The following is a 25,710-nucleotide window of genomic DNA, read 5'->3' as shown; positions in this document are numbered from 1 at the left end:
TCACCATGTTTTTGATCACACCTGGTAAACACCCTCAGGGAAGAGGACTCCAGAGCTGCTCCAGGAAGTGGTGAGGACGAGGGATGAGTGTGCTCCAAGTGATGGGGAGGATTCTGAGGGGCTTCGTGGCAGTGTGTCTTTTGTTCACTGTATATTTGATCACCCCTTGTATCTCTTCCTCGTCTTCATGCCTTTTGCATGCAGGGCTGCATCTGAGACCCACAGACACACATGTGTGGAACAGACAGTGGCCATGCTCCCTTGGTGTCCAGCTTCTCGCTGTGAAGTTACCTTTGGCTCAGGTGGAAGGGGCTCCCCTGAACCCGCTACTTTCTCGATGGCATTCACAGGCCCCGTGCTCGCCCTGCTCATACCTGTGGGGTCACTGCTGCCCAGGCGCTGGCCCTGCCCAGCCTTTCAGCCCCACAGCCAAGCTCTGAAGGGCAGTGCTCCTTGGCTCCCCAAGAAGCGGCTTAGCTCAGGCAGGACAGGCAGACATTGGTCCCTGACCCAGGCCCAAGGTTCATGTAAATGTGCAGAGCTGTGGCCAGCTGTGCACCTTTAAGCAGTGGTGTACGTGTGTGTGTGTCAGAAGAAGGAGTAAGGGAGAATGAGTGTGCAGCACAAACAGGACCCAGAGTAGTCAGGAAGGCCAGGGAAGGGGCTGGCCATTCTCTAGGTCTCCCACAGCGAACTTCCAAGCCAAGAGCAAGTCCAGTCACACCAGTTTGGGGGTTCGCCTGTCAGCTGGTGTGCACCCCACTCCCACTAGGTCCTGCTCCTGTGAAACAAGTGTAGTCAGATTCTGCAGCTTTGTTAAGAGTCCAGGAATTCCCTCCAACAACACAACACACTCCAGGAAGCTGTAAAATTGTGTTTACAAAACGTTTAAAGTTTTTTGAGGTGAAAGTTAAACTTGAAGCCCGGCTTGGCAGAGCAAACATGTCATTCCAATACTCTGGGAGGCTGAAGCAGGAGGATCACAAGTTAGAGCCTAGCCTGGGTAACTTGGCAATTTAGGAAAACCTTGTCTCAAAAAGGGGTGGGGGGGGGAGAGACAGAGAGAGAGGCTAGAATGTAGCTAAGTGCAAAAGCCCTGGGTTTAATCCCCAATACCACATAGTAAAATGAAATAATCAAACTTTAATAACTTTTCATGGAGGGGAGCTGCGTCCTGGGTGAGGACTGGCCCTCCCTGCTCTGCAGAGCTGCGCACTCACCCTGGCCTGGCCCCCTGATAAGCCAGTGCTGGCTGGCCCATTACAGTCCAGGTGCCTCCCAGTGCATACACAGCAGGCCTGGTCTGCTTGGTCGCCCCATCCAGGGGCCCCAATGGCATCAGGCCCCGGCGCGCAGCTGCAAGAGGACGCGCGCTGTGCCGTGTGCCTGGACCTGCTGCGCGCGCCCGTGACCGTGGACTGCGGGCACAGCTTCTGCGCCGCCTGCGTGCGCGCGCTGCTGGACGCGCAGCCCCGCTCCCCTGCGCGCGCGCCCCGCTGCCCGCAGTGCCGCGCTGATGTCCGGCCCGAGGGCGTGCGGCCCAACCGGCAGCTAGCGGCGCTGGTGGATGGTGTGCGGCGCCTGGCGCTGGCCGAGGGCGCCGCGGGGGATGCGGAGGGGGCGCGGTGCGCGCTGCATGGCCAGGAGGTTGCGCTCTTCTGCCCCCAGGACGGGCGCGTGCTGTGCAGGGTCTGCGCCGCCGGGGACGAGCACCAGGGACACCACCCCACCGGGCTGCGGGAGGCCATGGAGGAGCACAGGGTAAGGGACCTGGGATGGGGCAGGGGAGGGGACCGGGGAGAGGACAGTGGAGAAGCAAGTGGGGTCCGGCAGGTGAGGTTTCCGTGAGGGGGGACATGCTAGGAGCTTTCAGGAGCTACAGACAGAGAAAGGGAGGAGGAGCTCCCAGGTGAAGGGTCCCATCTGGGGGCCAGGCCAGGAGAGCACTGGGGACCTGGGGAGGAGCTGACAGGGGCACAGGTCCCCAGAAAGGGAGGGAGCCAGGAGGAGAGACTAGAGGAGAGGGGGAGTGAGAGGCGGAGAGGCCTGTGCCCCCTGAACCTCCCTTGCTGCAGTAGGCCAGGGTCCAGCATGGGTATGCGTCCCGCTGGGAGCCATGCTGCCCAGCAAGCAATTCCTCCTCCGACCACCTGGGCTCCTCAGAAGCCCCTGAGCACATTCCTAGGGCATCTCAGCTCCCTGCACCAGGATCACCAAGACCACAAAAGAGGTCAAAGCCCTCTTTGCAGACCTTTTTAACCCCTGAGAGCTGTGCTGTGCTGTAAGAAATCGCACACACTGGTCTTGTGAAAAGTTGTACTACTTTGTTTGTTGTAAATTAAGGTTGGGATGTTTTACATCAACACCTCTTGGTGGAGCTTCCTGGAAAAAATTCTCTCTTAGTTTTTCTTCTTGATTTCTGTTATCTTCTGCAAAATTCAGACACTAGGTTCTTTCTAGGTAGCTTTCTGAAGTGTGTTCCTACCTGTTTGAGTCCAGAAGGAACTAGTACAGCATGGCCAGAGTGGGTTTCTGAAGGTGCGCTCTGTATTTTCAGTGGCTCTTTAACTAAGTAGGAAGTAAATATCACCTGAAGCCCTCACCCTGCCCTTTAGACCCCTAGGGCCCTGGGTTGTGTTCTGGCTGCTGTAATCCCAGCCAAGTGGGATGCAGTGAAAGTGGCCCAGTCACTGCTGCCCAGGGAGACTGAACACTGCTTTGTTTTCACCTCCTTGCCTTTGCTCATGATCTCTTTGATCTGAGGGAGCTTATTCCATCTACAAATGTCACAGTTCCCCATTCCTTTCCAATAGCAAACCAAACACCACTTTCCCCAAATCCTGGGATGCCCACTGTGAATGCTAATGTTATGTGCAATGCAGTAAAAGGTATTATAATGTTGTCCTTTTAAAAACAAGTTGACCTGTATGTAGGATTGATTGCATGGCTCTGGTGATAGAATTTGTATTTTTTCCTAGTAAAGGTGAATTTCTCTATCTTGATGGGTGTTCTCCATAAATGAAGTCTATATACTTGCCCCTAGCCAAGGGCCCCATCATTGAAGGAAGATGTAAATTTTGTTGTGTTATCATTTTCTTTTTGTATAATTTACAATATAGTGTATGCTTTTATTTAAAATGTTCACCAGGTTTATTCTGGCCAAGTAATACTACTAACACTATTAATGATAAAACATTTTCTTCTCATGAGTAATAATTACTATTCAACCTAGCCTCACAATCCAACATTTCATCTAGTAACATCTTTACCTCTACCAGGTTTTATATCTTCATTATAGAAACCTTTTACAGGTTGGCCTTAAGTTTTGTAAAATACATTTACTTTCAGATTATAATTGCAATTGTCATTACATACCACAGTGCATCCCATTTATACACTGTACTGTTCATATAAAGTAGTTTTGTATGTTCATATTTTAACATCTGGTTAGTTGTGGTGTTACTACTGTAAATAATGATGTAATGAGTGTGCTTTTCGATAAGTCTTTGTATCTGCTATTAAACTACATTTATGTTTAATTCACTTGTTAATGAGGGACATTTCCCAGGCTGCCTGGGAACATTTCTGTGCTCACTGCTGCCCTCCTGGTCTGGTGTCCTGGTCTTCAGGAGGCATGGATAATGCTTCTCTGTGTCCTTCGGAGCAGGTGAAGCTGCAGCAGGCCCTGGAGACGGTGCAGAAAGAGATGGAGGAGGCATCGGCACAGGAGGTGAATGTGGGGAAGAAGACTGTGGTGTGGAAGGTGAGCCGGTCCCCGGCTTGGGGAAGCTCTCTGGGCCCAGTCCTCCTTCCCGAGCTTCCTCATGCAGCGCTCTGCTCCTGTCCCAGCTCAGGAGCAAGTCTCAGCACTGTTCTGGTCTTCGGGTCCCTTCAGATCATGCTGGTCCTCTGCTTCCTTCTTGCCACCTTCATCAACAGCATGAACCACAAATTGCACTTTTACTGTGACCTTACTGTGAAACTCACTGCTGTGTGCTTTCCACTTTGTATTGTAGTTTACAAATACATCAGTTGGAGGAGGGAACAGATTATACTCAGTTATACAGCTCTGCAGCAGATGGAGGAGGGCTGAGAGAGGGAACATCTGCCAGAAAGGCAGGCAGAAACTGGGGTTTCTCTTCAGTCATCCATTCATGTATTCCTTCTCTTCTGCACACTACCAACACTTCGTTCTCTTACCTATCACACACACACACACACACACTCACTCACACACACACACACACACACACACTCACATGTACACAGGTCCTCAGCCTTGAGTGATTTTGCTCTTTTCAAGAGGCGTTTTGGAAGTTCTGTTTCTGTAGCAAAGTATATGCCTTAGGTCTACTGAGAAATTTTGTCTGTGAGATTTGGGTAGAAACCAAGCAAATTACTTGAAGTTAAGTATGAAGGATACCGAGTAGCTTTCAGGTTTTCCTTGACTCTTCAGAGAACATTAATTAATGTTAGAGTTAGGGTAAGAGTTAGGGTTCAGGGGTTACGTTTAGGGTTTGTCCTGTGTGGAAGTTGTGCCACTTGTCAGGATGTGGGAAGGTGGCCTGCGTTCCTGGCACTGTTGGGCAGAGGCAGGAACGTGCTGAACACCGTGAAGTATTCAGGCAGTCCTCACACCTCAGGAGACTGTGGAACCGCAGAGTGAATCTGTGGGTGCATTATACTTGGTGTGTGTTCTGTGCTACAACATGGAAAGGTATGTTGTATAGAATATTGCCATTTCCCTCGTTTCAGCTAACCAGTCTTTATTGTTTTTTATATTTTTCTAATTCTTCCTTGTTTTGCCAAAAAAGTGTATTTTTACACAGTTGGCTATTTCCATAAGGGTTAAGTTTGCTACATTTCTTTCTTCTGGAATTTCTTATCCTTTCCAATATGCTGTTTCCATAGATAAAGTTACACAGTGATTCACAATTTGTGTTGTTTTCAGGCTAACAATCCACGTTCCTAGTTTTAAGTTCTGGCCTGACCACATATTTATGAAAGCAGAATTCTGGTCTTCAAGATCCGGGTTCCTATATTTTTTAAACACTCCGCTGGTTGTTTCTATGGAGAGGTGGTTCTAAGACTCCAGTCAAAGCCTAGTAAATGTACATGAGTTTTCCTCCCAATAATGCCTTTGAATGAGCCAAGTGCAGCAAGCACAGTTTTGATAAGCATGAGCTCTAAATTCTGCAGAGGCTGTTCTTTCTGTATCTGCAGATATAACTGCAGTCCTCAATGATGGCAGAAAAGAAGAGGGTGGCACTAAACCCCTTCTCGCTGCACCATCCCTGGTGCCCCACAGTGCCACTGTTTCCTGGTGGCTGAGTTGTGAGCCACTCACAGGAGGCGCAGTCTCCAGTGGGGAGCATTGCACATATTTCACAAGAGTGATGTGATTAAGGGAACACTGAACTCAGAGTTGGTTGATTTTAGGAACCCAAGATTGAATGAATCCAGTGATTATGAAAATCCTAAAAGGAGCTGGCAATGGAATATTAGAGGAAGGAGTTGACTCTTAGGAGTTTTGAAGAGTTATTTATTATTTCACTTTAAAACATAGTTGTTTGTTCAGTAAAACCAAGAAAATATAAGATATAAAAACAAAGCAGAGAATCCAAGAGGTAAATACTTTGGGAGGGTAATCGGCCTCCCATACTCTGTTTAAATGTACTAATCTCAAGACAATAAAGTTTAGGCATAATAACCATGTAGCAAAGTACTCCACATGCCTTAGATCTACTCAGAAATGTTAGCTGTGAGATTTGGGTAGAAACTAGGCAAATAACATGCAGTTAACTTTGAAGGAGGTGGGCAGAGTAGCGTTTGGGTTTTTCTTGACTGCAGAAAACAGCCTTATGGTTGATTCATGCTTGCTGCATTATGAAAGATTCATGCTTTCTAATCCCTAGGACTTTTTTCTTCATATCTGCAAATCCTGGTCTCCTTTATTCTCCCTTCATAGCTCAGTTATTTCCATGTGTCTGGTGACTAGTAGTGGGATAGTTGCTTCTGTTGTATGCATGGCTACACCATGCTGGTCCCTGTGTTCAGCAGATGAATAGATGTTTAACTGTAAGCCCCAAAGTCTTTGTTTTGCTCTGTTTTATAGGTGATGCTGAACCTGTGTATTAAAATGCCTTGCCTCCAAGTCTGCAATGAAATGGGAATCCAAATCCCAGTCGTTCTCAGACTCTGAGTTTAAAAACTTTCCCAGGACCTTCGGGTTGTAATGGTTCCAGGTTTCTACATGTTGTTGGGATGTCACCTGTCAGTCCACTGCAATAGATCTGAGGGTTGGGACAGCACATACACAGAGGGTCAGGGACATCATTTTACAGAGTTGAGGGTTAGTTATGTCACCTACACAGAGGGTCAGGAACATCACCTTGAAGAGGGTTGAGGACATCACCTCGCAGAGCTGAGGGTTGGGACATTGCCTTCTCCAACTCCGTGTCCCACACACAGTGTAGGACCCCTACCCCTCTCCCTGCTGACCACCCTCTGTGTCCCCAGGAGAAGGTGGAGGTGCAGCGGCAGCGGTTCCGGTTGGAGTTTGAGAAGTACCGTGGCTTTCTGGCCCTGGAGGAACGGCTGCAGCAGCGGTGGCTGGAGGAAGAAGAGCGGGCGACCCTGCAGAGGCTGCGGGACAGTAGGGCGAGGCTGGCCCAGCAAAGCAAGGCCCTGAAGGAGCTGGTTGAGGAGCTGGAGCAGAGGAGCCAGCGCCCGGCCCTGGGTCTGCTGGAGGTGAGTAGGGGGCGGAGATGGTGACACTGAGCACTTTGGAGCAGCCTCACTGTCTCCCCCGTTTTATCTTTATTTGTTCACAATTTCCAGTATTTCCTAAAGAAATTCCCCAGTGTGGCCGTTGCAGTGGCCTCAGGCCTGACTCCTGCTTCTGCTTGTCTTGCAGGGTGTGAGTGAGGTCTTGACCCGGTATGTTTGCTTTCCTGTGACCCAGCGGGGGTTGGGGGCAGAGCCATGGTGGGGAAGGAGGTTGGGGGAGCACAGTGACACCTGTGTGTGCTGTGTCCTTCCCAGAAGCACGGCTGTCACACGGCTGGAATGTGAGACCACCCCGCTGGAGCTGAGGACAGTGTGCTGCATCCCTGGGATGAGAGACATGATGAGGAGGTTCCAAGGTGGGTGGTTAGGTTTGCGTCACTGCGTGTGGCCACAGCCACTCAGTGGCAGCCACAGCAGAACTGGATGCCTTCGGGGCAGAACTCACAAGCGTTTCTTGCATGGGCCTGCAGGGGCTTCTGTGCCACGTCTGTCCCCCCAGACCCTTGCCATGCACTCTGCTCCTTCCTGTGCTGGACATCATGGGCCAGGGTGTTTTAGACAGCAGGTCTCCAGTTGAAGCCAGGCAGCATTTAGGACTTTTGCCTGTATCTAACTCACTTCTTTCTGCCACTACCAACCCAGGGACAGCATCAGATCCACACTGGGAGGCTTGGGTCCCTCATAGCTGACCCCGCTTCAGGGGTCAGGGCTGGCAGGTCGGCTGTGTCCCCACAAACCAGCCGTGCATTGAGTTCCCTACAGACCCTCCTTGGAGTAGCTGGCTTCTCTACAGCAGTGCACAGAACCCGCTCCTCTTAGGCAGTAGAGAAGACTTCACTCTGGTATAGACGAGCTGCACCGGAGCGCCCGTGCTCAGCATCTGGAATCCCTCAAAGCTCTTGTTTTACAGAAGCTTCCTGTGTAGACAGGATTGACAACCCATCTCCCCCTCCCCAGACTCCTCCCTGGTGTCTCTTGTGCCTGCAGAGTTTACCCTGAGATAATGCTGCATGCATTAGTGTCCTAACCGTATCCCCAAGGCTTGTCACGAGGTCTTGCACTTTATCATTACTGCAGTGCTCTTGTGTTGGTAGTCTGGGAACAGAGCATGTCGTCCTATGTATAGCATGCTGGTTTGGTAGTGCTATGGGATTTACTTCAGCCTCGGAGAGTTGGCTTATGTAGAGTTAAGGGAATGCTGGCAGTAAGCTGGACTTGGATGTCTTTATTTTTTTTAAAACAGGAAATGCTAAGTCTGGCCATCAGTTTATCAACTGAACTTTCTGGCCCTCTGTAGCCCCTGAGGTTGTAGGACTGGAAGTTCCAAACCTCTGATCACCTCATTGGGTCCCCTGGCAAGCAATTCCATCCTGAGGCCTTCTGGGGCCCCAGGCACCTGGTATCTCATTCACATGCAGAGGCGCCCTTCCCCTCTTGGAGACTCCCTTAGTTTAGGGGCTATAATGAACTGGGTGGAGACCTAATGCACATTTCACAGTGGCACAGGGACTAGTGCACTGCTCCTAAAGGCATCCGTGCTGCACTGGACATGATAGTGATAAGAGAAATTCACTAATGTGTCCAGGGTTTTAGATCTCAAGAACTAACATCATAGCCTGGCTCAGAGGCCCACACTTGTAAACTCAGCATGGAGGGGGGCTGAGGCAGGAGGATCACCCTGGCAACATAGCAAGATCCTCCCTCAAAATAAAAGTAAAAATGGGCTGAGAAGTAGGTAAGTGGTAGAGCAGCTCTGGGTTCAATACCCAGTACCACACACACAAAACAACAATAAAAAGGCCAGCATCTTGAGCCTGCTGGCTTACCAGAAACCCCTGAAACCTTACTGGAAACCTTTGCAGTAGGCTCCAGTCCTCTGCTCAGTGTATGACACAACCCTGAGAAAAAAACTAAAAGAACTAAGAGAGACAGAATACTGATTTTTATTAGTAATCAATTGGGGTAAAAGTAAGCTATGTGCAAGGGCAGAACTGCATGCAAGGATACACAGACATGAGGTTTCTATGGAAACTAATGTTAATCAAGGCTCCTAAAGGACAAGACAAAGCATTCTCGAATTAGGAACAGAATAGATAAAATATATGGTTGTAATTAGAACATTGTCCTTCTAGTTAAGAAAGTTTTAGCTGTGGGAATGGAATTTGGGTATGAGGCACTCTGACCTCAGCACATAGGCTTTACTGGACTCACTTCTATCATCAAGCCAGTTGGGGGTTAACTCCTCACAGCCTGCACTGCTCACAGCCTGCTTTGGGCACAGTCAGTATTGCGGTCCCTGGCACTGTGTACGTACACTGGTGGGTGAGGCTACAGGTGAGGCAGGAGGAGGGTCAGTCTTGGACTTAGTGATGATGTTAATGGAATGAGGAATGCTGACCATGCATGTGTCAGGCAGGCAGATGAACTTACAGAGGTGGAGTTTCAGAATGGTTCAGTTAGAAATTTGCCTTTGTAATCAGCTGACAAGTGAGTGGAGTTTAATAAAACCAGAACTTAGTGAAAGAGACGACCTCCGACAGAGGGAGTCAGTGAGCAGGTACAGAGGCCTAGACCAGAGTCCAAAGGCTTCCCAGTGATGGTGGGCAGAGGAGAGAGCAGCCAAAGAGACCAAGAAGGAACAGGAGACTGAAGGAGAGCATGGAGATGGGGTCCCAAAAGAAGGGAAGTTCACAGTAGAGCAGTGAGCTGGAAACAAAGACTCTGACAAGTGGCGTGGTCTACATGGAGGTCACAGGGGACTTGGGAGATGCCAAACTATGGTTGCCATAGGCAGTTGAGGCTAGGAGAGAAGAGATAAGCACAGGCAATGCCTGTGATCCCAGCACCCTGAGAGGCAGAAGTGGGAGGATTGCAAGTCTGAGCCCAGCCTGGGCAACTCAGTGACTCAGCAGTATCTCCAAACTCTTCTAAAACAGAGGAGTGGAGGTTGGTAATGTAGCTTAATGCAAAGGTCTTGGATTCAGTTCAGTAACACACACATACATGCACACACATACACAGAGAAACAAGAATAGAAATCATAGTGGTAGTATTACTGCTAGTAGTAAGAGCATATTTGTTATGATATAAAAATAAAAGTACATTGGTTTATTCTTTTTGGGTATTTATGGGGAAAAGTGCTTTCCCTTATTCACAGCAGGCTCCTATCTAGATGCACGTGTTTATTTGGTAGGAGACCAGGGTGCATCTCTAAAAGATAAAGCCCCTACTATCACCTTACTGTGCAATATTAAAGGTTTTTATTTTGTTGTTTTGGGTACCAGGGATTGAACTCTGGACCTGTCACTTGCAAGGCAGGCAGCGGAACCACTGAGCTAAATTCCTGGCCCTGTTGTTGATAAGTAACAAATTATCACAGGTTTACCTGCTTTGGACCACACCCATGTCCTGGCCCTTGGTCCATAGACTGGACATCTGGGTGGAGTCAGCCCAGTGCCCTGTGTGTGGATCCCCAAGTTCAGGCCCTGACCTGGGGTTGGGCCCAGGCCGTGTTGAGGGAAGAGCTGGCTCCCAGGATTTTCCCAGCTGTGCATGGGGCACAGGTCCACACAGGGGAGCCCTGGACCTGGGGCCACTCTGGGACCCGGGGAAACCCTTTCTTCCTCCTGGTGGCAACACCCAGGCCCAACCGGAGTACTGGGTGTGGTTTGTACGCTGTGTCAGCGGCCTGCAGGTGCTAGCTCCTCCTCTGGCCAACAAAGAAAGGGGTGTTTGGGTTCACTCAGTGGCCTTGGCTTCTCACTGTCCTCCTCCTCTCCCCGCAGTGGACATGAAGCTGGACCCCAGCACAGCGCACCCCAGCCTGCTGCTGACGGCTGACCTGCGCTCCGTGCGGGAAGGCGAGCTCTGGAGGGATGTGCCAGGGGACCCGAAGAGGTTCGACACCTGGCCTTGCGTGCTGGGCCTGCCGAGCTTCTCCTCTGGCCGGCACTACTGGGAAGTGGCAGTGATCAAGGGCGCTGAGTGGGGCCTGGGCGTGTGCCAGGACACAGCGCCGCGCAGGGGCGAGGCGGCCCCAACCCCCAAGCTTGGCGTGTGGGCGCTGTGGCTGCTGCGGGGCACCGAGTACCTGCTGCTGGGCTCCCCGTGTGCACCACCTCCACCGCCATCTGGGCTGTGCCGCGTGGGGCTCTTCCTGGACTGTGAGGCCGGGGAGGTCTCCTTCTATGATGCCCACAGTGGCTCCCACATCTACACTTTTGGCCACCTCTTCCCTGGCTGCCTGCGGCCCTACTTCTTTGTCTGTGACAAGAACCCCCTGGTTCTGCCCACTGTGGCTGAGGCCAAGTCTGAAAGTGAGGCCTGCAGGGCTCCCATGGGCCTAGGAGCTGAGGGTCCTGATGGCCCTGAGTTGCCTTCCTGAAGACAGCGCAGGGAAAGGTGCCTGGGACCGCCAGGCCTGAGCTTCTAGTGACAGCCACTCCTGTGCCTCCACATGACCACTCACAGGGTCCTGTGGTGGGGGTGCTTCCCCAGGAGAGAGAGAGAGAGAGAGAGAGAGAGAGAGAGAGAGAGAGAGAGGGAGAGAGAGAGAGTATGAGACTCCCTGGGGAGGAGAGGATTTTGGAAATGGAGCAGTCTCCTCACAGACTATTTCCAGATGGCTCCAGGAACATTCTTAAGGGCATGACCACTCACAGGGTCCTGTGGTGGGGGTGCTTCCCCAGGAGAGAGAGAGAGAGAGAGAGAGAGAGAGTGAGTATGAGACTCCCTGGGGAGGAGAGGATTTTGGAAATGGAGCAGTCTCCTCACAGACTATTTCCAGATGGCTCCAGGAACATTCTTAAGGGTTGTCTTTCAAATTCAGGATGCTGCATTAATAAAAGACCCCTATACATTCCTTATAATAGCTCATTCTTTTACCATCCTTTCATTCTTAGTATTTTACCTATAAGGTCAGAAATGGCAGTTTTTCAGTGAGCTCAGAATGGGCTTGTTAGTGGGCACCCTAGTGAGCCATTGGTCCTTCCGGGCTTTTCCTGTCCTGTTCAAATTGGGTAGAACAATTAATGAAGGTGAAAGTTAAACATTTATTTGAGGCAAAAGAAGAAAAAGAAGCACAAGAAAAGTGCTCAAGAAGAAAGTGCTCTGGAGAGCAGGTGTGGCCCAGTGGGAGCAGGCAGGAGCTGTGAGGAGGCTCACCGCCAAGAGCTGAGTGACCACTGCCCTTCATGTCTTCTTTCTGATGTCAGATCTGCGTGTCCATCGAACCTGCTGGATCTTCTGCTGGAGGACAGGTGTCAGGTGCAGGGCTGTGAGCTGCTCCCTGGAGCCCTGTTCCTGGTCAGGCTCTGCGGCTGCCGGGTCACACCCAGCAGCCCAGCCACACTGCTTAGGCCTAGTCTCCTCCCTCCATCTGGCATTGTCATTGTTCCTCATCAAATCCGTGATTGTGGGTTTCCTCCTTTCATCTCCTCTCCTCCACATTCTGACCTCTCTGTCTCTGTCTCTGTCTCTCTGTGTCCGTCTGTCTGTCTCCCACTTGACCCATTCACTCTCCTTTCAGTGGCCCCTACAGGCCCCCAGTCCAGCTCTGGGAGGTCCTGCCCAACTGCAGACCCCTTCAAGTTCCCCAGTGCACACCTTTCTGCCCTTATCTCCTGTGGGAGGCTCTTCTCCCATGAACTACACATCAGCCTCTCATGTATTGTATTGTTCTCTTATTCAGTTTTTAATTTGTGTTTCTCTCCTCGTGTGATAGGCTGTGAGACCTTGAGGGGAGGGGAATTTGTCTATTGACCATGATGTTTTTCAACATCCCACGATGTTCTCCAACATGGCTTTGTACATTGTTATCTCTGCCCATTTGAGGAATGAATGAATGAATGATAGACATTCTGGAAGGTGGAATTAAATGCTAGATCCGGAAGTGTTTTGTGGAATGTAATACAATACAGTGACATTGTTGGTAGTAGAACCTAGATAACTGCTATGCAATCAACTTTAATGCCAAGTGCTAAATCAGTAGAACTGATTTTCAGGTACAGAGATAATTAGAAATAAGCTGAGTTTGAAGAGTCAGTGGATTCCAGTGCCAGGAAAGCTGCACGTGTGTGGGTGCAGCCCACCGAGCTGGTGGGCTCTGGTGACATCACAGCGACACCTTTGCAGTGTGCACTGCCTCCTGCTCCACAAGCATCTCTCATGCTGTCCCACTGGCTAGGAATCCAGGGAACCTTCTCTGAAGCACTGAATTTTATTAAAAAGTGGCTTGTGATTCTGTGTCCCTCTTTGTCAGAACTGTGGAGGAGCAGAGCTCCCTGCAGGGAAAGGAGGTCCTGCATCACCTCCTCCCATGTTTTCCTCCTTTCTGTGCACCCCTTTGTTACTCATCTTGGGTTTCCCGGATACACCATTATTAATTCTCTCCTCTGATGTATCCTTAAGCACTATGCTAATGATCACCAAATTCCCTTCTTCCCTGTAAAGGACAATCAAAGACACAGAGGCCCTGCCCTGCAAAAGTAAAAGAAAAACAAATTGGCCCTCAACTTCAAACACTAGTTTCTTAACCTGTAACTCTAGAACCTTTTCCTTATGGACTCCATCTGCATAGATTGGTGTCTGCTTCCAGGAGAGTGAAGACTGAGCCAGATAACTGATTTCCCAATTGCTTTCCTCTCTCAGGCTCCCTTTCCTCCACCAAGAGACAAGTTTATCAGGGAATTAACAAAAAGCTTTTCTTGTCATGCCCAGAAGGGAGCCTGGATCAAAGAAGCCTGCAGGAGGCTTCTAGGTGGTGCTGGCTGGAGTAGTAGTAATATATTCTCATTAGCTGAGAAGGTAATGGGACACATTCAGAGAGGATTCCCTCTCCTGTGTCCCAGAGGCAGAGAAATTGGGAACAGAAGGACTTATTAAGCCCGTCTGCGCTCCTAGCCTGGGCCCTTGATGTAGGATTTCTATCTGCTCCTGGGGCCTGCAGGGTCCTGTTCCTCCATGGCACAAGGAGGGGACGAGTTCAACTCTGGCTATGAGAGTCAGTCACACCACACACATGTTCACCTCCACAGATGAGCTCCTGGATTCTGTCTGCATCTGCCCTCATTCCACACTGACCTTCTGATGCCTTCCCAAGTCTGGTGACACACAGCCATGTGTCTCCTTCCTCTCTGACACTGCCTTCCCTAAGACATGGCAGAGGCTCTGTCTTTGTGCCTGTTTACTTTGTCATGATCATGGGTACATTTTCAAAGCCTAACAAATTAGGAGCCCAAGATATTTGCTCCATGTCTTTCTAGTTCATTTTGAGACTAAAATATGAACCCCTGTAGATGACAACTCTCTCTTAAATTCAGAAATAAAAGCAAGTCGTCCTGATAGCTCCTTTATGTTTATGAGCTCTTTGTTAATCCACAAACCAGTGGAGTCCTTTCTGTAGCTAGGACAGAGGATTTTTTCTTTTCCAGACCTACACTTACTGGTATGGAGTTGTCAAGACACTTTTGCCCTGCTTCAGGAAGGAAATCTAAGGAGAAAAAGTGTCATCTTGCCCTAGGGTAGATTGGGCCCATGACACCTCTCCTGCTGTTTAGCGCTTAACTGTCCCTGGGAATGGGGAGGGAAGTACATGGCCTCTGCTTATCAGTGTGTCTGATACAGCAGTGAATTAAGGACCCAGATTCTGCCTACCCAAGGTACTAAGCACTTTGTATATAAAAGGACAAGGCCTCCTGGTCCCCCATTTCCATGGAGACCCAATGGGAGATGGGATTCTGAGGAGGGGAAAGGCTATCCCATACCTCAGTGTACCTGCTAATGATCCCAGGGGGGTCACAGGGTCCCTAGAGAGCATCTGGGGGTCCAGATCACTCTACACCACTGTCCTCATCTCCTCAGGAGAGCGCATCAGCTCCCAGCTATAGCCAGCTGCTCTGTACAAAGCTGAGCTGGTCAGAGAGAAGAGCTGGAGCCTGCAGAGGGCCTGGTTCCTCCACATCTGCCATCTCCTGGCTCCCCAGCTGTGCACCACCAGGGACCCAGACATCGCATGATTTTCAGGCCCTTTCCCTGCTCTACACTTCTGGAAGATTCATTCTCAGTGGTAGCCCCCGGCATGTAGGTGAACATGGTGAGGTGAGCAGGGCTCTTGAAAGGGGCTCCTCTCAGAGCTGCACCTCTCACCCAACTGATAAGTAGTTAAGAAGCAGGATGTGCAGACAGCTTGGGGCAGTGTTGTGTGGTCTTCATGGGCTCCGGGTTTGATCCCACAAACCAAAACGGAGCCTTGAATTTGTCAGGCAGAAGTAAGGGAACCAAATCTGAGGTGTTAATTTTATTTTGCTGCAAGAAAAAAAAGCAAAACATCAAAAGCATGTCATCGGCCTCTTGTGAGGGAGACGCAGACTGTTTTGTGACCAGATGAGCCAGGGCTACATGTGCCCTCTCCTGTAATGCTTTATTTATTGTGTTCATACTTTTATCCAAGTTGCAAATTCTTTGATCTTCGAGGCTGCGAACTAATTTGAAATACATTTAAACTTTAAAACAACTAATTTTCATTTAAATAATTTTAACACAAGTTGAAAGTGTTAATCCTGTGAGCACTTCCCACCCTCTAGAAACTGCAGAGTGTGTGTCCTTATCTGGTGGCCAAGGAGGAAGAGAGCAGGGGTGCGAAGTCTTCCCAGGTGCCTGCTCTCTGCTCCACAGGAGGCATGCCGTTACCATGACACCCTGTCTGGACACACAGTCCCCAGCACAGGAGTGGAGCCCAGGCTTTATAAACAGCCCCCTTCTGGTGGGGAAGCTGCTCACTCTGCTGTCTTCATGTCCCTGCAGTGCCCTGTCTGCACAACACTGTCTCAGCCTCTCCTGGCCTGTCCCTGTTGCCTCCCTGTGGGGATGCCCAGGTCTTGGGGCAGAGCCCACTCCTGCCCTGTGCAGTGCTCCCTGCTGTGTCACAGGAGGCTGGGGTCCCCCAGGCAGGAAGCGAGACAGCCCACCCAGGGAGCTCATAGCTCCAGAGCAGCTCCTTCCTATTGTACCTGGTAAAGGGTAAAGGGATGGGGTACTGAGCTCTCCCTCAGCAGGAGAGGACCTGGGGCTCACGTGACAAGTCCACATGCAGACAGGAGAACTCCCTACATGCAAGAGCAGATGCCTGGTTGGGGCATGGTAGTCACAGTGGCTGTGGGAAGTGAGCACCGGTAGAGGCATTGAGAGCTGTACTTTCTGGAACAGTGGTGGAGAAGACCTCTGCCCAGGAGGAGGAAAAACACTGGCTGCCCCTCCAAAGTCTAAATTCAGGCATAGAAAATGTGTCCCTTTCCAGGACCTTTCAGGAGGTGACAGTGTCTGTCCCTTGTCTTCCGGAGAGCAGTGAGCTCCTGGGGACACCATGCTGGAAGGTGCAGGGGCAAGAGCAGCCCCTGCCTTTTAGAGACAGCACATGTTCCTGTTTAAAAATAATGCTCAGTAGAATCAAGTTTGAGCTAATGCGTTTTATGAAATGCAAAGGTTTCCACAACAAAGACCTCCAGCCACCAGCATAAATTCATGTTTTCAATACCCAAAAGAGTGGAAAAATACTTTTTCAGAGCAAGGAGCCAGCGTCTTGATGCAGAGCTGATAGGGTATGGGGAGTCAGCATTGGCAGCCCTTTCTCTGGTGCAAACCTTCCTGAGAAGTCCTCCTGCCTCCCTCCCAGCTGAGAAGGCAGATCCATAGGAGACTGAACTCCAGCTCCCCTGCAGCCCAGACTCTTGCCCTGCCCATCGCCCAGCCTGGACATCAGTGCTCACTCTGGTCTGGTTTCAGAGATCCAGAGATTTGGCACTGTGAGCGCACACTGAGATGCTTCACATGCTAGGGTGTCACTGTGGTGATGGGAAGCTCATTTTGATCTTTTGTTTTTCCTGTTTTCTCATATTTCTCCCTTTTTTTCCTGTTTCATTTAATTTTTAGAAAGAATTATTGCTGAGCAGGAGAAAGAGATGATCTTTGAAGAGGAGAATGGAGAAAGCTTAAGCAGTGCATTAACCAGGTACAACCTAATTTTAGAACATAACCTGAATCCCACCTATGATATTTACACACAGGGTATATTTTTAAAATTCCAAGATAATTTTTGATAATTGGTTATTGCATTGTAAAGGATCATAAAAAACTGAAAGTCTTCCTTCACTCCCATCTCACTCTCTAAGAGTATGTGCTTCCAGGTGTCTTTTTTGTTTTAAGACCAATGTCTATTTAAACAGATAGATGGAGAGAGAGAGACAGAGAAAGAGAGAGAGAGAGAGGGAATGATCCTACTATGCACTATGCCAATATGCATTATGTTTTGTTTCTCTACTCATTTGAAACAATTATTTTTGTATGAAATTCCAGGGGATGTCAGATCTATATTTGAATTTAGGAATAATTTTATCAAGTTCATAATGATATAGGTGCACATTACTTTGTGTCTCTGACTTTGTTTCTGGGCTCCTCTCCTTTGCTCTGTTCTCTGGGAGGGTTCTTAAGGGTGTCTACCTCTAATTCACGCCTGATGCCTGCAGGCCAGGCTTCACATTGTGCACGGAGAAAGGCAGGAGTTAGCAGGTCAGTTTCCACTGTGTGAAAGCCAGATGCTGCTTCTGTTAAATAACCTGTGTGGTGTCAAGGTTCGTATGTATTTTTAAGTGGGGATTTTCTCAAAACAGATTTCTGTAAAGACACCATCCCGGGTTCAGCTCTGTCACAGGGTCATGGAGAATGAGCTCATTTTACTCTCTTTTAAGTGCTGAATAGCACTATATTTTCTGTTTTTAGAGCAGATGTCTCTGTTTAAGTTTATATCTGCAGACATCAATGAGCAGCTATCTCATGTGTGAAGGGCAGGTGTTGGTAAATGGTTTGTTTTCCTTTGCAGTGCTTCTTCAAATCATTGCTCATTTTAATTTTCCCTCAGGTTTTTCTTGCCAATTTTTTGAAAAAAAATATTTTAACAAGGAAGCCTTTTGACTTCTGAAATTTCTACTTTTGACTTTTGAATTGTCATTATTTTTAGACTTTTGTTAGCAGTGTTTCTTAGTATGTACATTTTTTATTATGTGAACAAATTTTCTCTATTTTACTTTACAGTATTTGATAAATGAAATTTGATTTGAGAAATCTTTAATCTATGTTGATCAGGAAAAAAAGAAAAATCTGTCATGCCTTCTTATAGTAGTCTTTTTAAAAATGTTTAAATCTATATTTTATGATTTGTTTTTATATAAGTGATCAAGTAGGAATACACACTTTCTGCCTCCTCCTCAAGTATCTTGGTTGTGATATTTTAATTATTACATTTAAAGCATGATCAGGCATATATTAATATAGTTTTCCCTCAGAAACTTCTTTTCCCTAAAAATTTCCCTACTTAATCTCATGGATTTATTTCATACTCCTTGATTGTATGATATATAAGCTTCATTTCACATACAATGGACCATTGACTTAACTCTGTCAGTTCTGAGGGCTGGTTGTAACTACGGCTGAGATCTGGATGTTTACCTGGATGTTTATGCTATAGATAACAAGAGGCAGATGAACCTTCCAGTAAACTGATTAACCCAAGTTGTTCATATGTCAGGCCAGTCGTAATTTGAGGGTCCACTGTATGAGGAAATTTATATTTACAAACTTTATATATTTTATGTATTTATGCATTATTTTTTCTTAAAAATCTCAGAAGTTATCTGTAAAATGTCTAAGTAGATTTAATTATTTCCATTGATGGTGAGAAAACATTGAAATGTAAATGAGCTTCCAAGGTCTCATAATGATGTCCTGTTGGTTAAATGATTGCAACTGAGCTATACATAGACATATGGCCTGTTTCACATTTTTAATCTGCTTCTCTATGTCTGTCTGCAAAACTTGTAATTACTCTCCTCAAATATGCTTTATGTTGAAGATTACCCATGTTAGGAATTGAAATTCGATAGAAGTTCCTCCACATGTGTCAATTGTTGCATAAAAACAGTATAATCCATTACAAAATGTTATTTCATTTTTTCCTCAAGTGCAAGTTTCCCCATGAAATGTTCTATTACTTCAGGATCTGACCAATTAAGAGACAGTGAAAAAGAGTGTTTTTGAGGCACTAGGGAATGCACCCAAGGCTTTTGCTTTAAGCAAACCCTCAGTTGCAAGCTTCCTATGGTAGACACGGGAGGTGGCATCAAGTTGTCATCCTGTGTGACTTGCGCCATGGTAAATTCACCTTCTCTTTTTACTGTTCTTCCCACTGCAATTGGTACCACGTATGGTCTATATCTTTTTGTGTAAATTTTGATAAATTGTAACTTTTTTGTGGTACTGAGGATTAAATCTAGGGCCTTCTCAATGAGCTACAAACCCTGTGTATTTTTAATTTCTTATTTTGAGACAGGGCTTCCCTAAGTTTCCCAGGCTGGACTTGAGCTTGCAATTCTCCTGCCTTGGACTGCCAGAGTGCTGTAGGAGTCCTATAGAAGTGCTCACCATGCCTGGCTACATTGTGGTGTTTCACAATAGATTTAGATGTATTTTACAGTGGTACATGAAACACTGTAGTATTATCTATATATAATTTGTGCATTCATTAATACCAAACTTGTTCTTAATTTTTTGTCATTTCTAAGCTAAATGGTTTCCCCCTTGAGTTTTATTAAGTTGTAGCAACTCTCCAACACATTTCCCAATATGTGCATTGAAAATAAATCCACATCAAGTGGCCACACAAGATTCAAATCTTCCGTGTCGAAGCCTCAGCTGTACTTAATATTTGATTCTCTTGAGCTTGGTTTTGTGTCTTTGAGGTTTCCAGGAAAACCCAGGAACATGGCACAGTCCCAGTCAGACTCCTCTCTTGCTTCTGTGGAATTAGAGCCACCACTAGCAGGGCTTAGGGTGAAGAGCTTGGCCACATTTCCAGGGTTCAAAATGAATACAGTCCCTTTCTGTAGGTGACAAAAGTGACATGCAAGTTCCTCAGTTTCCTTTTTGTAAGTTGAGGTTTTATTTTTATACTAATAGTGCCAAATCCATACCATTGTTGCAGGGTAAAAAGAGTAGATAAATGTTAAATACTTAAAAGAGGCCTGGTGTGGTGGAGAACTCCTATAATCCCAGCACTCTGGGAGTCAGAGGGAGGAGAAGCTCAAATTCAGTCCCAATTTGATCAATGTAGTGACTGAGCAGAATGTCACAGAATTAAAACAAAAATGGCTGAGAATGTAGTTCAGTGTGACAGACTTAAGTTTGATCCCAAGTTAAAAACAAACAACCCATAAAAGAATTAAGAAGGGAAAGGAAAAATTATGAGAAAAGAAAAAAAAAAAGGAAACAAAATCTATGTAAATAAGGAAGGGTGGAGGGGGTGAAGGGTGCACAGGTAATAGGGGGGAAAATAAGAACTAAGATACATCATGTTCAGGTACAAGCACCCAATGATACATGCAAATGTATCATATACCTAAAATGTACCAATAAATATATGAATAAAAAAAAGAATTCCTGGCAAATAGTAATTGGTCCAGTAATATCAGCTGTTACCAGTACTACTGATGTTTTCCTCAGGTGCACTAGCAATGTTTGGAACCAATGACAGCTCCCACGGACCCTTCACCCTGCTAGGCTTCTCTGAGCACCCCCACCTGGAGAGGATCCTCTTTGAGATCATCCTGGTAGCCTATCTCCTGACCCTGCTGGGCAACACCACTATCATCCTTGTTTCCTGGCTGGACCCTCACCTCCACATGCCCATGTACTACTTCCTCACTCACCTGTCCTTCCTGGACCTCAGCTTCACCACCAGCTCCATCCCACGGCTGCTCTACAACCTGGGTGGCCCAGACAAGACCATCAGCTTTGCGGGCTGTGCCCTGAAGCTGTTCCTATTCTTGGGTCTGGGTGGCATGGAGTGCCTGCTCCTGGCTGTCATGCAGTATGACTGCTTTGTGGCTGTCTGCAAGCCCCTGCACTACATGGTGATCATGAGTCCCAGTCTCTGCCTGCAGTTGATGTTGGTGGCCTAGTGCTGTGGGGTGGCCAACTCCCTGGCCATGTCCCCAGTGACCCTGCTTCTGCCATGCTGTGAGCGCCCGCCATGTGGACCACTACCTATTAGAGATGCCAGCCCTGATCTGCATGGCCTGTGTCAACACAGTGCCCATTGAAGGTACTGTCTTTGTACTGGCAGTGGTCATTGTGCTGTCACCCCTGGCATTCATCTTGGTCTCCTACAGCTACATTGTGAGGGTCATGTTGCAAATTCGGTCAGCATTGGAGATGAAAAAGGCCTTCAACACATGTGGCTGCCATCTCACAGTGGTCTTGCTTTTCTATGGAAACATCGTCTACATGTACATGCAGCCATGAAACAGCTCCTCCCAGGACCAGGGCAAGTTCCTCACCCTCTTCTACAATATAATCACCCCTCTCCTGAACCCCCTCATCTACACCTTCAGGAACAAAGGGGTGGAGGGGGCACTGAGAAGGCTGCTGCTTGGCACGAGGGAGGCAGGGAAGGATTAAGGGCAGATGGGAGAGCCAGGCAGCCTCAGCCTGACTGTTTCCACCACCCAGGGCCTTGATAGCACTGGGAATTGTTGGAAGAGGGCTGGTGCCAGCCTGCAACTCACAACTCATTTGCCTTCTCTGGACCTCCATGGCTACTTATGTTCCAGTGTAATATGGGTATTGTTTTGTTTTGTTTTTCTGGCATTGGGGTTTGAATCCAGAACCTTGTCAATCCAGTGTTATATGTCATGAGTGAAGTATATGATGCCTGTCATGGTGAAACTCTTTGAGATGATCCATCTATAAAACTGGTGCACAGAACATAGCAAAAGAAGTAGTTCTAAAGATAAGTTTTCACCAATTTGTACTACAGCACTAAACAAGAAACAACTTTTCTTAATCTGAGCTTTGGTTTTGTTGTTTCTTTTTAATTCACTTACAGCATTCTAGGAATTGAAGTCAAAATGACCCCAGATCTTCAGGACTCTTGATGGGCCAAGTGCCTGTTCATTGACTGTTATCAAACATTGAATCCAGCACAATTTGCTCCTTTCTCTTTCCCAAATTCCCTTCCAAAGCCTTTCAAGAAATCCTATAGGTTTTTTAAAGTCTAGTGTAAGATTCTGGATAAACCAGAGTTAAGCTAAGAGGATGATATGTGGGTCATTTACATCTGAAAGCTTCATAAATTCTCAGCTATGTTTTGTTTTTTTGTGTGTTCTGTGTTTGTTAAGTTCCTGGGAGAAGCTCTTCATTCATCTAATCTAATGTTTTCAGCATTTGCCTAAGGTCAATGTAATCATTAGCATTCCTACTTTACTAAGCTGGCACTTCTCATATGAAGGTCAATCATTTTCTCATGGAGAACTGAACCAGAGACTTATCACAAGTTGTGCTGCCTCCAATTCCAGCAGCTGCCATTGCCACAAGGACTTTTAGAGAGAAAAATCCCTTGAGCATTCCACAAGCGCTGTCACAGATCCTTTGAGCTAGAGGATTTCTGACTCCATTTGAGGCTTCCCCCACTTCATGTACTCACAGTCACCCCAGCTCCTCTGCAGAGTTAGACTCTGACACTGTGGGTCACAAGGCATCCTGAAGCTCTGCATTTGTGCACATCCCCAGGTGAGGCCTCACTCCTAGGATGCAGGACCTAGCAAAGACATCACCCACTGCTGTCTTTACAGGAATTCCTAGGGCAAGCACATCTTGGTAAAAACCTATGAAGCATTAGAAGAGCAGAGAAATGCACTATGATATCATGGCCCGTGGGCTGAAGGGGTGTCTGGTCAGGTGAGGTTCCCAAGGAAAAGAACACATGTGGAGCAGACCTCACAAGAAAGCAAAAACCAACTTTAATTTCAGTATCAGGGTGGCATCAGAGCATAAGAGTTAGAGCTACAGCTGCAGAGGTCAAGAGCTGCATGGCTTTATCAGCTTTTCTGAGACACAGTTAAACAAAACAGCCACAGGACCATGCATGTAGCCATGTGGTACATGTGTGCTTGTCCATGCTGATTTATTATTATTATAACAAACTCCATCATACACTTGAACTAAAGGGCAGATTGTGTGTCCTCAGATGCCTAAGCTTTGACACACCTGCCAGTGGACCTCTACACATTCGAAGGAAGTTGCTGAGTCTTCTGCTCGCCCATCTATTCTCAGGCCCTCTTCACCATGGGCCATGTTGCTGCCCTCTCTAATTTCTGCTCTCCATGCCACACATCAAAAGGCACCAGTCTGGAGAAGAGGTCAAGGGGAAACAAACCAGAGCCCATGTAAAGAGGTAATCCAGGGCTTCAAATCCAAGGGGAGCTGGTCTGCATAATCAGAGGCATACCCATCTGTGGAGGTGAATGGAGGTTTTACAGGCAAGAAAAATGCAAGAGTTGTGGGCTCAGTAAGGCTTCCACCGAGATTTCAGAAGAAAACCTGGCAGTCCACCTGAGAGAGCAGTGTGGGAGGCTGTGAGAGTGGAGCTGAAAGGACAGTGCAGACCCCAGGATGCTGGAGATACCAGAATGTGAGACATGTGCTAAGGAAATCTTCAGGCAGGGACTGGAGCCAGCCCTAGAGAAAGAGCATGAAGACTTCAATTGGCAATGCTGAGGGGGTAGAGGAGCACCCAAGCCACTTGGAATCCACTTCTTACCACAACTTCCCCAGGTGCTACACATGGAGCTACAGAACATATGCTTTCTCCTATTGGGTTTCAGGGTTGCTTTGGTCTACTTCCATTCTAGTCCTCTATTGTTTCTATTTGCAAGGAGATATTTACCCTCGGCCATTGTATGTTGGAAGTATTTAACTTTCTGTTTGATTTTTACAGGGGATAACAACTAAGAATTTGCCTTGAGTCTCAGAGGAGACTTGGAATTTGCAGCAGTGCTGCAACTGTTGTGATTTCAGAGCCTGTTAAAGATAGACTCAGCACATTTTTCATACAGAGATGGACACAAGTTTTTGAGGGGCCAGAGTCAGAATGTTCTTTTATATCCCAAATGTTCCCCAGAGATCTCATGTGTTTGGGGATGATTGGATCATGAGGGAATTGTATTCAGCAGTGAATTCACCATTAGCTGAATGTGCAGTTACAAGGGCTCCTAGCTGGTGTTGGGTCACTGGGGATGGCCCCTGTAAGTCATCCTTGTTCTCACCCCCTGCCTTCTCTATTTCCTGGCTATGATGGGATGAGGATCTTTCCTCCATTTAGGGTGTTCCACCACTTCTGCCTTGGAGTCAGACAACCATGGGCTGAGGTTGTGAGCCAAAATAAACCTCTCTTCCTGTAGGTTATGAGTGTCTGGTGTTTTGTTTCAGTGACATAAATGTGACCAATGAACTGTCTAAGCCAGGAAAAGTTGATTTTATTCAAGTCCTGAGCTTACAAAAATAGTCACAAGTAAGAAGCCTGATGTTTCCCTGCTGTGGCAAATGGCGCAAAGAAAGGCCTCACTCACCTGTGTTCGGGGACTGTCCACACTCCCTCAGATCACCTTCATCTGTGGAAAGGGAGCTGGAGCCAATTTTGGTTTTATTTTTAGGCAGAGTCTCAGTACCTTGCCAAGTTGGTCAGTGTTGGCTTGAATTTGAGATTCTCCTGCCTCTGCCTCCTAGCATGATGGGATTACAGGAATATGACACCATGGCCAGTTCCTTCTCAGGCTCCTGTGGACTTACATTACCACCTTGTTCAGCTGTCTTGTCAGTCTCCAGATCCCTTCTTTTTCTTGTTGATGTGCCTCATTAATGCTGTTTGTTCAGTCACTGGGATGAGACTGTTCAGCACATTTTCCCTCATGGCTATGATTTTTAGAGTATGTTAAACATGAAGAAAAATGTTAAATGTCATGGTATGAGGTGGAGGAGAACAGAAATGTCTCTTTACATGACCAAGTTTCTGTTCAATCATTGTTTGATGACCGGTGCTCTTTCTGGAGTGGTGAGACCAGGTTGAAATGTTAATGTTTAAAGCTGAGCTATTTCTCTAGCTTTCTCATCCTGACACTGATGACTGCTGCGCCCTGCCCTGGGACTAAGGGATTTTCCATCCATTTCAGGGATTATTTGTCTAGGCCTGAGGATGAATCTGCATCTAGATATTTCCTGGTTTGTTCTATTCCCCCGTAAGTGAAGGCGCTTCTGTGCATTCCCAGAGGTGGAACAACTACACTCCCTATTTGGCCAAATCGTGAATAAACACACTTTTCCATATTTGTACATTTTACACACACTCTGGGCAGTGGGCAGATAGTTGAATTGATAGCCGAGGGTCAGATCTGTGCCTGGCCTGTGGAGTAACAGGTGCACCCACCTGTTCTGAAGAGCCACACATTTCACCTTTGTTTCATCTGTGTTTCTTCATCTTTTAAAAGAATTTGTGCCATCAGTAATACAAAATATTGTTGTCCACTTTGGGGGAATTGGCACATGTGTATCAAGTTTCTAGATCATTGTCCGCCTCTTTCCTCCTTCTTCCTGCCCAGTTGCCCCAATCCCCTTCTCCACTTCAAAGGTCAATTTTCTAGTTTCCTATCATTTCTCCCTTATTCTCTTCCTTTTCAGATAATTAATTTTTAAATTCTTTTATTCAATAAGTTCATATTTTAGATGAGCCATGAAAACATAAAGGTTGTACATATTATTGGTATAGTATATATTTAGATAAATAGATACATGTGTAACATTTAAATCCCATTAAACTTTTCTGTCTCCTCAAACATTTGAGACTTCCTTATGGTGATAATTTCCAAAATACTCTCTTCTAGGGAAGCAGCTCTGGATACCTCTTTTATGAATGTCTTTAGTTGTGCTGCTCTGGCTGCCTTGATGTCCTGAATCCATTGACCTTTCATATAATTATTTCAGCTTTGGGGCAGAGCCAGAAGTCACATGTTGCCAGATCCGGTGAATAAGGCAGATGAGAAC

The 25,710-nt window shown here is 47.2% G+C and overlaps 1 protein-coding gene and 1 pseudogene across 2 annotated transcripts; both read left to right on the top strand.

Moving 5' to 3' along the window:
* The first annotated feature begins 1,268 nt into the window (after window positions 1–1,268).
* On the top strand, window positions 1,269–12,726 carry LOC101703341 (E3 ubiquitin-protein ligase TRIM58). 2 transcript variants are annotated; one of them, XM_013065325.3, is made up of 7 exons: window positions 1,269–1,761; window positions 3,668–3,763; window positions 6,520–6,750; window positions 6,917–6,939; window positions 7,045–7,145; window positions 10,575–10,686; window positions 12,003–12,726. In XM_013065325.3, the coding sequence occupies exons 1-7, from the start codon at window positions 1,333–1,335 to the stop codon at window positions 12,547–12,549; spliced, it is 1,539 nt and encodes a 512-aa protein (XP_012920779.1). In that variant the 5' UTR covers window positions 1,269–1,332; the 3' UTR covers window positions 12,550–12,726. The 2 variants fall into 2 exon arrangements, with proteins under 2 accessions (XP_012920779.1, XP_004864337.1); XM_004864280.4 differs by lacking the exon at window positions 12,003–12,726 and having other exon boundaries at window positions 10,575–11,645.
* Window positions 12,727–20,348: 7,622 nt separating this feature from the next.
* LOC101716524 (olfactory receptor 2W3-like) lies at window positions 20,349–21,294 on the top strand (annotated as a pseudogene).
* The last annotated feature ends 4,416 nt before the right edge of the window (window positions 21,295–25,710 follow it).

The sequence above is a fragment of the Heterocephalus glaber genome, unplaced genomic scaffold, assembly GCF_053883595.1.
Source record: "Heterocephalus glaber isolate CG9 unplaced genomic scaffold, H.glaber_assembly_v1.0 deba00001673, whole genome shotgun sequence".
Lineage (NCBI taxonomy): Eukaryota > Metazoa > Chordata > Mammalia > Rodentia > Bathyergidae > Heterocephalus > Heterocephalus glaber.
Note: the sequence above shows the minus strand (reverse complement) of the source record. Positions and strands in the feature narration are given on the sequence as shown.

Bases quoted from the DNA above. Each gene is read 5' to 3' on its own strand.
- LOC101703341 (XM_013065325.3), top strand. From the start codon at position 1,333: ATGGCATCAGGCCCCGGCGCGCAGCTGCAAGAGGACGCGCGCTGTGCC. The intron at 1,762-3,667 runs GTAAGGGACCTG...CCTTCGGAGCAG, and splicing joins AGGCCATGGAGGAGCACAGG to GTGAAGCTGCAGCAGGCCCT. The intron at 6,751-6,916 runs GTGAGTAGGGGG...CTTGTCTTGCAG, and splicing joins CGGCCCTGGGTCTGCTGGAG to GGTGTGAGTGAGGTCTTGAC.